This window comes from Strigops habroptila, chromosome 11 (assembly GCF_004027225.2).
Source record: "Strigops habroptila isolate Jane chromosome 11, bStrHab1.2.pri, whole genome shotgun sequence".
NCBI classification, from domain to species: Eukaryota; Metazoa; Chordata; class Aves; order Psittaciformes; family Psittacidae; genus Strigops; species Strigops habroptila.
The window spans coordinates 28262909-28276859 of NC_046360.1; the positions used below are offsets into that span (position 1 = coordinate 28262909).

A 13951-nucleotide genomic window follows, 5' to 3' on the forward strand; every position below is an offset into this window, starting at 1 on the left:
GCGATTGAGCAGACACAGTCTGGAGATGCCTGGGGTTTGGTGGGGCACTGGGGTGGGCAGAATGACCCTCTGCACTGCTCCTGGAGCCATGCAAAAATGTCTGATTTCAAAGCCTTTGATGGTAAAAAACAAACTGCAGCCTCAGCAAGGTAAAACAAATATCGAAGTATCTTCAAGGTTATATATATCAAGTTAATCTCTCATTCAAGGCCAGTTGGATGGGGCAAATGTTTTGCAGAAGAGGCCAGCGAGCTTCTTTAGGGAAGGGCATTGATGCCGCCTCGCACTGTGGACAGACAAGCTCTTGCAGCCTTTCCCAGGATTTCATGTGGTTTTATGTCTGTGGAGATGTTGGGTATAAATGCAACTTTCAGCACCTGTGTGCACTAATGTTCCATTCGGTAAACTATTTCAGTCAGTAGAAATAATTTGGTGAGGACACTCACTAAAAGTGCATCCTGCTCACAGCATACCTCTGCACACTGAGCTGTACCGCTCTCCTGCCCGTGGCCAAGAGCTGCACAGCACCTTCCAGTCATGCCAAAAAGAGAACAGGGGCTGAGCGGACGGAACAACTTGCATATTCATCACTTTCTGAGAAGTATGGTCCAACTCTGGTGCCACTAAAAATCAATACAAGTTTTATCTTTGACTTAAATTGAAGCAGGATCCGGGCCATAGTAAACAGCTTTAATGATGTCTGAATGGGTGGGTACACCTCTAAACTGCTGCATCAGAGCTGCACTTCTTTCCAGGCATAACTTCTTATTGATTTCAGTGTTACTTCCGAACAGAAACTACAGTACAGTGAATAAAATTGTCAAGCTAAGCCCCATCCCCTAAAATAAAAAGCACATAATTTAATCTAGTTCAGCTGTGTTTTCGTATATCATTTTGGAAAAGCCATTATTAGAATCCATACTCAAGAGTTTAAAGCTTTTTTTATTTTCTGAAAGCCTGTACTGCTATAAGCATGGGGTTTAGGGTATCATTAATCCATATTCTGTTACTGTGGCACAGCAGATTCCGCACTTTACAAAAATATGTTCAATTTCAGAGACAACTACCATTGGGGGAAAAAAAAAGAAACAAAAGAGGAAAGAGAAAAAGAAAAAAAGGAAAAATTTGAAATGTGACATATCACAAAGCAAGTATTGGGGGAAAATATTAGCACTTTTATCGTAATGAGTTTGTAACCTAAATACATATTTCAAGGATTAAATTGCTGACCCTTTCTGACCTCCACAGGAGGTTGAATAGCTAGATCACAGTTTAATCTTCAGTGAAAATGCTAGAGAAGAATAATACAACCCTTGAAGAATGAACGAGCATATTTTACTGATGCCCCAGGATTCAGAATTTAACTCTTCAGAGGAGGGGGAAAAAAAAGTTCAAAACCCCAGACATTAGTCTGAAAAGATCCAGCATAACTTTCCTCAGAAATAAATACGAGGCACAAAGATAACACAACCAGGATGGAAAATAAGGGATTGCCTGGATGAAGGGGGAAGCTAGGTAAGAAGACTAGGTAAGTGGTACCATCCTGAGTCTCTAATCATACGTCTTTCCACAGTTAAATCATAATATGTGACATAGCGGGGCATAAGAGACCAAGCTGAAGTGCTGGAGCTGGGTCAGAGACTGCATGTTCAATCTAGGTGCTAGACACGGGTGTAAGTTAAAGGAAAATAACTCAATAAAATGGAAGAAACTGAGAGCAAACAGGTTTAAGAGAGACCTCCAGTAGCTAGAACAAGTCCTCCCCGAGCTGTGTTTTAGGTAATTCTATGTAGAACCTACAGAAGGTCATGCAAAAATGATCACGTTTGGAATAAAACCACAGAAAGGCATGTAGTTCTATTAAGCCATGCTACTGCATCTACACGCCTCAGATGTCAAGGCTGAAAACCACACATTGCTAATACAGATGCCCATTTTTATTGCTTCTTAGAGGCAGAGCTTTTGTAATAAACTTAAACCACTCTGTGTATTTCATAAGTCAGCTAATTCTGGTTGCAATTCCTTTCATTATACAAGACAAAATGACTTACTGTTTTGTGAAAGCACAGAGCCTACCTTCACAAATACTATTTCTTTTTATGTAATCCAAATGTTTCTAATCCCATTATGCTGTTTTATCAATCTAAAATAAATTTTAGGAATTAGAAATAATAAATTTATTCAAGTTACCCATCATTACTTTAACTGGAAAAGAACAAGCTTTGGTTTTGAATTCAATCTTCTTAACTATGAAACAGTCAAACCAAATTTGTATTTGGTCAGCTACAAAACTTGAAAGGTTTTTGCCACATGTATCATTCATCAAGATAGATAAATTGATCAGAATTTAATAAACACTCTGTATCTCAAGCAAAGACAAAATGTTAAAGGTTTCTTATTTTTGTGCAGAATTCTCTGCATTTGCAAGCTCTTGGTTAATAAGCACTTCAGAATTTAAACAAGCAGGGACATTGATGTATTTCACTACTCAAGCAGTCTGTGGCTACCGTATTTCCCAGCATCAGGATCCTTCCTGCTAGTCCCACATCCCGAACTTTTGAGGCTCAGGACCAGCATCTGAAGACCTGCAACCTGGTACCCAGCTTGTTCTCAAATGATATACTTCAGAAAATAGCACAACTCCAGCCAATGGGGTGTTGAAGTGCTCTGCTCTGAGTAACAGTGCTTCCCAGGCTCACCCTGCTAGCTAGCAAAAGGCCACAATCTGTAAGACAGAGCCTGCTGTAACACACGTGGTCTCCAGAGAAGCAGACCAACACAGTATTTATGAAGCAATCACCTTGACATACTGAAATCTGGAGTGATGAGACTGGTCTGCTGGGAGCTGTTCATTACCCATCCAGAGCCAAAACATACCTTTAGTCATGGAAAAACACAAGCAGGTCATAAGCAAATGGATAATATATTGTGAACTACACGGGGAGACAGAGGACTTGACTTTACTTACAGCAATATTTCCCATTACTCATCTCTCTATATTGTGTGAACCTGTTTATTGGCATTTTTACCTTTTCATTTTTGTAGCTGGAGCTCATCAGCTTCTCTTACCAGTCAGTCAAAAGCATCTTTCATTAAACTCTACTGAAAGCCCAGCTCACCATTACTGATAGCTTCACGTCTGGGAACAGACCGCCTTGAACTCCTGCACTCATACACAAGGATGTTTCATAGCAGGACCTGCTGTAATTACTAAGCTGCTATGTACAGCCCTCCCAGGGCAACGGCACAGAGAAATCACACAGATGATGGATGAATAAACCTGTGTATCTATTCTCTGCCTTCAGCTTCACAACTACATGAGAGAAAAGATGACTTGTGGTCCTGTGCTATCATTTGCCCACTCTTAGTGACTTTATCTTGTACCTTGAAATGGCTTTACATAATTTCATATAATGCTAATTCACATCAAGACCTGTGTCTTTTGTTATCCTTAGCTTTCGACAAGAAGCTGCAACTCTGATTTAACCCAAAATAAATATAAAGCAGGCTGTTTTCCCTCTTACATACAGAGTTACAAAATACCACACATACCTGAAAGTACTTGTACCCAAGCGTGGAAACGTAGGACTTGTGAAAACTGTTATTGTGAATTTATTCCTTACAAAGAGTATGCCCCTTCAAATATTTTTAAGCTTTAATTCTCCAATGGAAGGAAAAATCAATGGTGAAATCCCATTTACCAGATATTTTCCAAGGTGGCCTCTTTCTCAAGAAATAAGACATTTCACCCTGCATACCACTTCTAATTTTAGCTAAATCATCATAAACCAAGGCAGCTATTCCTCATTCACATTTCCCCTCTAAATCGAGATGTTTCCACTGCTCCATGAGCAGCTCAGACAATACTACATAACGCATTAAAAAAGGTTAGGAAAGGAGTCATTGCTCTCTCAGCGTTTCCAGCAAGCTGCAGGAACGGAGGCCGCGTTCTTACTTACAAGCAAACTGAAGCTTTGCTTCTCTGCTGACGATCGTTCCAAACGGGTTTGTTGCTACACACTGGTATGTTCCAGTATCTTGGGTTTTATTGGGATTATTGATCAACAGGTTGCCTTCCACCACACTGTAGCGGTAATCCATACCGATGTCAATACTGGTTCCATTTAACTTCCACCTACAGCACAAAATGCCAAAGTCATATTCTGCTAATATTAACGGATACTCTTGGGTATTTGAAAATATAACATGAAGTAAATACAGATTTAAAACATCTTTGACTATTTATTAAATAAAAAAAAATAAGGCATGAAAATGCAAATTTCTTGCACAGTATTCAAATATTCCAGTATTTAACTGAAAGAGCAATATCCTTGACACATATTTCAGCCTCTGATATGATTAATGCTTCTGTAGTTGCTAGTGCTGCTGCTTCTTGGAATTAATCATTTTGTAAGGGGAAGTCCTAGGAACAGAATCTTTAAACCATTCAAGTCCACTGAGGGTTTTTTTCCCTCTCCCAACTTGCTGCCTGTTTGGTTTTGAATTTCAGAGAATTCACTCAACAGCAGACGTTGTCATAAACTGGGGCACTGACAAATTCCAGCACCATGTTGTCCCCATTACAACAACCCTCATCCCCACCAGCCCTCCATAAAGCATACAAGGGCACCGCAGCTGCAGAGCAGCTCCCTTTCCCAGAACGTACGGAAGAACCATTGGAGTATGTTTGCACCTGTGAATCAACAGAGTTTATTGCATTAAATAGTAGGCTGTGTCAGAAGACCTCAGCACAGTGGCTGAGGTCTAATGACTCTAATCTGTTTCAATTGGCATTTACTTTGGTGGAAAAAAAGAGAGAAATGTGCAGAAGGAAAAAAACCAGCAGCGTAATGATTTGCAGCAGCAGCATCACTGCAGCAGTATAGCATCTTATTGCTAAGGATCCCAACACAGTTACTAAGGCTGAAAGCAATTAAGAGCTTTGTCCATGTTTATGGAAAAGGATAGTTACGCTGGGAGCCAAGACTATTTATAATCCCTTCATAACCTTTCTGAACTCCTATCCAAATTTTGCAATTGCACTGCAATACATGGTGATTTCCTGATGCCTTTTCTTTTTCTTATCAGCACTGTGGTAGGCTCCAGGGGCACCACTGAGTTATAAGTGCATGATACACACAGGAGAAAGGTTCTCGGGAGTTACTGCTGTAAGCATGGAGATCCTGCCAAATAATAGTTAAACATTCAACAAACCCAATGGTTGGCCTGGGATTTCCTTTTACTTCACAGCTCAGCTTCACTTTCTTTTCCTCTGAATCCAAGGGGAAGATCATGCTGTTGGGCTCCTGAAGGAAAACTGGCCCATGCAGTGTATTGTCATCTGCATTGAACAGAGGAAAAATGTGACAGATACTTGATGAAATCTCCATGTATCCAAGTTTTAAAATACAAAATAGAGGCCATGTATCATTCACGCCAGAAAAGATGTGATAATGATACTTTATTTATTTTATAACAGCCATATTATTTTTTTTCCCCAAAAAGCCGCTGAACATCATGTGGAGTCAACATTCACAAAAATGTTTGTGCACTAAATAGAGCACACACCAAAACTTTACCCAAAGTTCAAATGAATGGAATGAATGGCATGATTCTGTTGTCATAGCAAAGCTCACTTCAAATCAGAATGCTTATTTTCACGTTTAAAAACTGAAATCTTTCCACTGTACACTAAAAACCCCCACATTATTAAATACAGCTATGCAGTAACATGAGCCATAGGTTTCCCAACATTTACAGCCTGCAGAAAGCCCCTCCATTACAACTGGTTCTGCCACCCGGGACTGAAACCATTTTGCAGTCATGGGGTGTAACTGAGTGTGAGCCCCTCAAATGGGACCCATGGCTGTGTAAACCCTTTTCCATCTTCTGCATCTGACATGACCTTCAAAGAGTTCAGTAGTCATTTCACAGCAGTCCGAAGTTGGGGATTACTTCTAGGAGCCTTCCTTGTACAGACTTTTGTTTTGTATTTTACAAATACATTTTAATATTTTGTGTTATTAATTCCTTCATATTTCCTTTTCTCTCTCATCAAACATTTGCAATTGTTATCTGATCAATTTATCCTTTTTCTTATCCTTTTTCAAGCCTTGTTAACAGGAATGGTCCCAAGGTACAGCTTTTCTCTGCCTGCCACTGTGCAGTTGGAGTACAGGACTTCATGAAATACACCAATATTGCTCAAAACACCCACAAAAAGCTACAATGTAAATTCACTGCTCTCCATCCTGTTTGTATTACAGTTTCATTTTCACAGTAGCTGCTCAGAACACAAAGGGAACCAAGTTTTTTTCCCTGAAAAGATTAGCTATCTTGCTTTCACCGAGACTTTTCTGCTCATTGGTGTCAATGTCCAGGTGCCTCCCCTAGGTACAATGCAAGCAAGAACGTAGTGAAACTGCTCCCAGTCAGAAAGGCTTCCAGCTGAAGGGAAGAAGCCCTGTTTTAGCATTTTTTTAACTCTTTCTAATCATGTTCTGCCCTATCATCTTTACAGCAGACTTCTGTTCTTGCAGAGTACCAGCGGGCAAAGGGCAATCGTGTGGGCCACCACGATGCTGCTGTCGGTCCCCGTGGTTCCCTTGCTGCCCAGAGGAGGGACTCACAGGGATGCAAGCACAGATGGCACGCTGGCCAGGGCAGCCATGCTGCTGTCTAATCAGCTGCCAGGAGTCCAACTTGAGGGATATGAAGGAAATTTGTGGGTACAGGAGGTCAGAGAAGAATGAATGGGGATGATGGAATGTACACAAAAAATAAGAAAGAAAAAGGATTGATCAGGAGACGAAGCATCTTCCCAATGGGAGGAGGGTGAGAATGTGAACAGCCCTCATATCTTCTGACATTGGCGAGACAGCTGGATTTATTATGGACAAGAACAATAGCTCTATACTCGAGGGAGAAAATTCTGTGGTCTCCACAGAAGGATTTCAGAGAGGCTCTGCCAGAAGATTATAATGGAGCAACTTCTCCCTCATGTCTCCTCCCTCAGGCACTGCCACAAAAGAGAAGGCACTAAGCATACAGTCATATCAGTTGTATTTATCTTTATCTTTAATTATATGTTAACAGTATCTGACTGAGACTGATCTATTCAAAATACATTTCACATAATCTTTAGCTTTAAAATTATACCTGTGTCCAACTTACTGTTGCTAGCAGAAAAAGACAGTAACAACTATAAAGCATACAGGGCTAGATTATGATATCCTGAATCATTTCCGAGACCTAGGGCTGCTTCACTCAGTCTCATTCACTCTTAGAAAGAATATTACAATCTGGCCCATAAAGATTATAGATATGAGTACTATATTAATGGGTTTGCAAACAAGAGAATTAAAATACATTTTAATTTATCCAGTCTTCTATCTCTAAAATACAGAAGCTGGCCTGGTGCTCAGGTCCTGTGCGCGAGTTGCTTCAACTCCCACAGGCAAGGAGCTTGACTGTGCTGGGATAGTCACACACTGACCATCCCACATTACCCAGTTAGTGAACCGTCATGACTCAGGTATGTGTGGCATCAGCTGTGTCATCTGCCTCACACCCCACAAAGGACTCAAGTCACGCTACGCTGTTATTTGCTGTTATTTCAATTATGGTGTGTCAATTTATATCACATCACGCTAAAGGTCAGATTCTTGGTCTTCCTCCCATCACAAGAAAATACACCTTGCATTAAAAGGTAGAGGGCTCACCTGGGTCAGGAAACACACACGCAAACAAATCTAAGGGTCCAAATATGTCCCCATATGTCCACGACATCACCTGCAGGACCGGGGCCCAGACTGTTATGGTGTAGCATCCCAGGGTGAGACACTGGTCTTCAAGGTATAACGAAACTGGTCCATATGATGCAATGGGGCGTTTGAAAGAGAGTTACATTTGTAAGAAACATTACAATCTGCCTAACTGGTGAGCAAGGTACAATTTAGAAAATGCATTAGACAAAAGGTAGAGAACTACAAAGGCAGAAATAGTCACAGATAAGTGAAAAAACTAAATAATTTGCCTAAGCCAAAATAGAAGCTCACAAAAGATCAAATGAAACCACTCTCTAAATATTACATCTGCTGCTGACACTGTTTAACATTCCGCTTTTACATGGTGAAAAAATGCTTGCCCTTCCTGTTAGCCAGCAAGAAGAGAAGCCCTGTTGCAACTATGACTTGGTTTTCCAGACAACAGCACTGGGTAAGGCAGGGAGACACTCTGAAAACAGCTGCCAGCATATCAGGGGAACAGAAGAGGAGGAAAAACCTTGAAACATTGGGTAGATGGAATTAGTTTGAGTGCCTTTCTTCTTTCTTTTATTGCTGCCTGTGTATAACCAAGATAAGCAAGTCCAAACTATTTAATCTTCAGCCTGTAGAGTCCTTTTGCTACAGTCTAATACGTGACTGAAATCACTGCAGCCCAGATCCTAACACAGTGTGTGAGAAGAGTTGAGCCACAGTAGCTTACACAAGGGGATGATTTGGTTCAAAAAATACAAAATAAGTCACTAATAAATAAAACAAACTCCCACCTAGATTCTTACAGACAGAAAACTAAAAGCACCTGTACCATAAATAGTCCAATTTTGACTAACTTATGTTACTGTGTAGAAAAGGATCTCAGATGTGTAGTGTCAGCACAGGAAAATGCCTTTGCTCTATTACAGTGTCTGGTTTTGTGGCAGCTAAGTTTTGCTAACCAGAGAACTTAAAAATGTGAACTTTATACTTTTTTTTGTTATTGTTTTAATAAAAGTGGTAACTTCATTTCTATTGCAATCATGTTCAGGGACTCGCAATCATTGAGTGACAATAACGCATTTTTAGCTTATCACTAATGAACAATACTAGCCTCCCGATCCACAGAAGGCCATCGATGCTAGAACGAGGCTCTTTTCAGAGCTTAGCAGGCTTTTCCTTTGCCCTTCAGATTGTGTTTATTAGGCTCTCTTTTGGTCATTTCATTGAACAGTGCGTATATGTATATACACATGAAAGCTGCTCAGTTATTTTAGCTCACTTGGCCCTTTATGATATTCAGCAGCTGCTGCATAACCTGTACTACTCCTTACACATTTGTTACTGTCCTGGGAAAATACAATAAGTAATCTTCCCAGACAAGCTAACTGTTGAGACACTCTCCCAGTGACAGATTTTATTTTTCTGAGTTACGTTTCTTTTGCTCGAGCCTGAAATGAGTTAACCCAGAATGAACACTGAGCTGCCCTCAGCTTAAGACAAGTTGCAAACAAGACTGGTTACCAAAAAGTATTTTTTTCCTCCCTGTCAGATGAAACAAATGTACTACTGCTCTGGGTCTGCCTCCTTTGAGAGAAGTGTATTTCTTTCAGCAAGATGCAGGATATAGAAAATTTCAGTAGATTTCATGATAAAATAAGACATTTTTAAGCACAGTACAAGATGTATACCCATATGCTATTGGACAGAATGTGATAGATACTTTAGAAGAACATTCTGCTATCCTAGCTTCTGCTGAGATATATATTTTTCCCCCCTATGAATCACAAAATATATTAAAAAAAGGCCAGATTAATTTAAATACATTCCAAATGAAGGGTATATTTTCTGTGTCCCTCCACTACCCTAAACTTGAGAGCCAGCACATCCAGGAGGATGCTAAGTGCTTGTCTTTCTGTGCTTTTGAGAAACTGAAACGTGAATGCCAGCTGAGGTTAATTCACATGAACAGGTGAAACCATTCTTATTCTCTCTGAACATTAAGCCCAGTGACAGATATTGTTACCTAAATAGAACTGCTTTAATTCTCATTGAAAGTTATGGCCAATTTGAGAGAAGGTTTAATTGAATATTCCACACTGTAGGAAAGATAATAACTAAACTGAAGAGAGAATTCTTGGAGTATATCCAGTATAAATGATAAAAATCCTTTCCTTGTTTGCTGCTGAGGGAATTGGTTTCTGCTATGTATGCTGGTGTGTTTTCATACAGCACTACAGTCAGTATTTCTTCAAGACAAAACTGCACCTTGGGAAGAGCAAGTCTTCAGGAAACTGAGAAGTGAAATGGATAGGACAGCTCAAGGGCATCGCTGATTAACACAACAGCCTGCTCTTCAAAGTTAGTCAGCTATGTTACGTCCTCCTGAGCAGGAAAAGACTAAATTGGATGGTTTGCTGTTGGTTTGCTCTTTATTTTTTGCCTATCACTTCTATTAACATCAACTGCACATACAGACAGTGCTCATGTCTTTGAAATTACGAGAAAGAAATTTTTACACCAGGTAGTTCCACCTCAAATAATTCTGTAGACTTCTCAATGAAAAACACCTGCAAAAGGTGCTTCTCATTAAAAAGAAACAAAAAATGTTTTTAAAAAAAGGAGATTGAAAAAGTCATGTAGGAAGTGTTATTTTTAAGGGAAGGGCCTCATAGCTCTGCATCTCTGGAGGTGGTCACCAGCCTTCCTCCACCATTGGGCTGCTAACTGTTCCTGCCTACCCCTGCACCATGGCTGACCCACACCTTTAAGAAAGAAAAATAGTCAAGATTAATAAAGAGAATAGAACAACAACAGCAATCAGATACTTTCAGCAAAGCTGAAGCAAATGATGAGGCTCTTCTCTTCCTTCTCATCATCACCCCACCACTGCATAAGACGCACTTTCTGCTGTTCCACTGCAATACTCTGAGCTGTGGGAGCAAAACACCCACCCACTCTGAGTAGGCTTGCTTCTGGGGCAATAAGCTGGGTGAGTAAGAGAGCCACCACCTCTCTCCTGACAGCTTGCAGCACCAGGCTGCAGGATTGTGCTTGGTTTGGAGCACCCTACGGGTCTCCAACAGGTACCACGAGCCAGGCAGCTCCTCCCACTGTCACCTCTTTTCTGACATAATTTCCCAGATCGCTGCTGTACCAAGTACAAGTGCAGTTAAAGTGGGAAGCCATGCTTGACAGGTGGCATCTGAGAGGCGAGTATCTGATACCCAAGTTCAAAAGCAGTATCAGATATTCCTCAGAGACAGTAATGCAACCACAAACATCCAGAAGACAGGAAGAAATAAACCTTCACTGTCATAAATGCTGGCATGGGAGAGCTCCAGAATTTGAAATGGAGACAGTAATGATCTGACAACACTATTTATGGGTGACCCAAGTATCTGGAGCAGTTTGAATTAAAGGCAGGGTTAAACACATCCACCTCAACACAAGTGTGCTCTGACCTCTGAGGGAAGCCTGGGGTCCAGAAGCTCAGGAGAGGTCAGGAGCCAGCCCACCAGCCGCCTCTGCCGGGGTCCCACTGCGAATGTGCAAATGCCAACCGCAGGTCAGGCTCCAGCTCGGGGACCTCAGCTGTGAAACCTCACATTCAGACTGCCTGCCTGCACCGCAGCGGTACTGTAATTTCACCTACTTAAATGCCACATGATTAATTATAGGAAATGCCAGCAAGTTAGCACTTTTCAAATAAAGTCTTGCTACCTGATCCACACATGCAAAAGCAGCAAGTTTTTCCTGTGCCTCATTTACTGAGTCTAGACAGCCAGGAGGAGGCAGTTCCCAATGCAGTGTAATGAGTGACTTGTCCTACAACAAAAGCCTTATTTAATAGAACGTAATTTGTGTTCTCTTAGTAAGTCAACAGCATGATTATCACCACAGATGTTCTCTTCAGTGTATGATAAAAGCACATTTCTCCATTACTGCAGAAAATCACAAGTTTCTTCTCCAAGTGCCTTCTCCCTGAGTCATCACAGCCAACATCAGGAAAATAAACAGATAAACTTGCATTGCTCCATTAAGGATGATACAGCCCACAGTAGAGCTATGAATAATTATGAGACAGTAACAACAGTAATAATAACTGTAGTGCAATAGAACAGCACTGGGGCATCTGCAGGTCCTCTGCCAAAAGATCAGATACAAAAGGTAGCACAGAACTGGCCTCCTATTCATTAATGATCAGATTATTTATTGATCTCCAGTACCGAAATAGTAGAAATGACCAAAGGGATATTTTTGAAAGATACTTTTAGATACGTAAATAATAATCAGGCTTGTTCTGATGTCTTATAAGTTAAGCTCTAGCCCTGAGGAAATAATTCAGCAGAGTTATATATCCAACCCCAGAAACACAGGATTATGACAGGAAATTAAAATTCTGTCCTTACCTAGCACAATACATGTATTGTTTCCATTGAGCAGTAATAAATAAATAAATAAGGGCACATTTTTCTTCTTGAAGTAACAAAGACATACATTCTGCTTTTGAGATGAATAATATCACAGTTCCACTGGGTTCTCAAAAGCTGCTGCGTAACACATCTATTCTGCATGTGTTCAAGCCTATTCTGTCACTAGGAATAAGAACACCAAACCTGAATTATCTAAAAACCTACATTAAACTGTTTGTTCCTCTGGACTTAACTATGGGATGTAGGCAGCTTAAATTATCTTTGTTTTTGTTGTGCACATGCAGCTCTCATGGATTTGAGCTGTGACCAGAAATTCACCTGCCGGGATGCCATTAGCAAGTTGCTGAACTGAGCCCTGGTCAAAACATGACTTGCCTCTTCAGTTGTTGGATAAATTTTTCTCAGTTTTCTTTTTCATTCTCCCCTACAATTATTGCTATAACAACTCAGAGTATTGTGTCAGTACTTAATTCACCAAATCTGCTGGTTACAAGAGAAAAAATAGTCATACTCGCACATTAGCTCATGTTCCTCTTGTTTCACGAGTGTACATGGAGACAAAATGAACGCATCTATAGCGACCAAATGCTGGGGCTATTATGAGTCCTCTGTGAATGGAAGTGAAATGACAGGTATGATGGACATCACCCGGAAGGGCTGTGCTCATTTACATGCAACTCTCTGCTGCATACTTCAACTGCAGTTGAACATCTTGGAAATGACACTTACTTGCCATTGCAAACATCATTTTGCCAATCTGCTTTTAAATACTGTATATTTAAGAATTGAGTTCAGAGCATTTCCAATGACTGGATTATATAGAGCCTTAGATGAAATACTTGTGTTTAATCTGTTTCATTGTTTATGTGTTTTTTAATTCTTTCAACTTAATACATGACACTTTCAACTGAGGAGGTCAGTCAATGACAGAGAAATTGCTTCTTAAGAGAGATACAATTGCAGCTCATGGTGTACTCCATTCATGACACTAATCTTAATCACTGAAGAGCAGCTCTGAGACATCCTGCCTCAATCCATTATCCTCATCCATCACCATGCACACAGGTGATGGCCACAGTGGGGACAGCAGCCACATCCCATGCCTGATGAATTGTGGCCTCAGATTCTCATAGCCCTGTGCCATCAGCAGTGGTGGCTCCAGAGCTGTTTGTAACCTCCCAGGAAAGCACAGGCAAAGTCCAACCATGAGGACTGTTCCGAGGGTCTACGAATTCTGACTGCATCTGTACCTTGTAGCTAGAAATTGATACTGGGCTGATTTTTTCCCATCCCTGTTGAAAACAAGTCCTGGATGCAATGGGTAAAGACTACAATTCAGGCTGAAAATGGCTTTTGCCTAGCAAGAAACCTAAATCTGTTAAATTCTTTCAGAAAGCTCTTGCTAGCATCCTAGACTACTAGAAGCCTTTATATTTACACCTGATCAGTTTGACATTACCTTCGCCTCTGACCAAGCCCCAGTACAGCACATTACTGTGCATACAAAGCTGCCTTTAACTATTCTTCAGTCTCCTCCCAAAGTCTGCGCTTTTATAGAGCTATTTGTGGATAAAGTATTGTAAATATTTCAAAGGTCTGTACTAATTACCTATTGATTTATTACTAAAATTTAATGTGTTGATATAATCGCTGCCTTCCAAGAACACATATTATTATAAGATTTTTCAGGTGTCTTGAGTACAACAGGGACTGTGAAGTGAATATTAAAAAAAAGCAGAAGTAGCAGGTCTTTGTGCA

At 40.5% G+C, this 13951-nt stretch overlaps 1 protein-coding gene across 2 annotated transcripts in view; it reads right to left on the reverse strand.

Annotated features, from left to right (window-relative positions):
- Nucleotides 1-13951, reverse strand: part of CNTN4 (contactin 4) — a 332256-nt gene that overhangs the window by 118466 nt on the left and 199839 nt on the right. For both annotated transcript variants that reach the window (XM_030500859.1, XM_030500858.2), the window contains exons 4-5: nt 5215-5341; nt 3960-4135 (exon numbers count right to left, since the gene is read on the reverse strand). In XM_030500859.1, coding sequence (XP_030356719.1) covers nt 3960-4135; nt 5215-5341 — 303 coding nt within the window. The remainder of the gene's footprint in view (nt 1-3959; nt 4136-5214; nt 5342-13951) is intronic.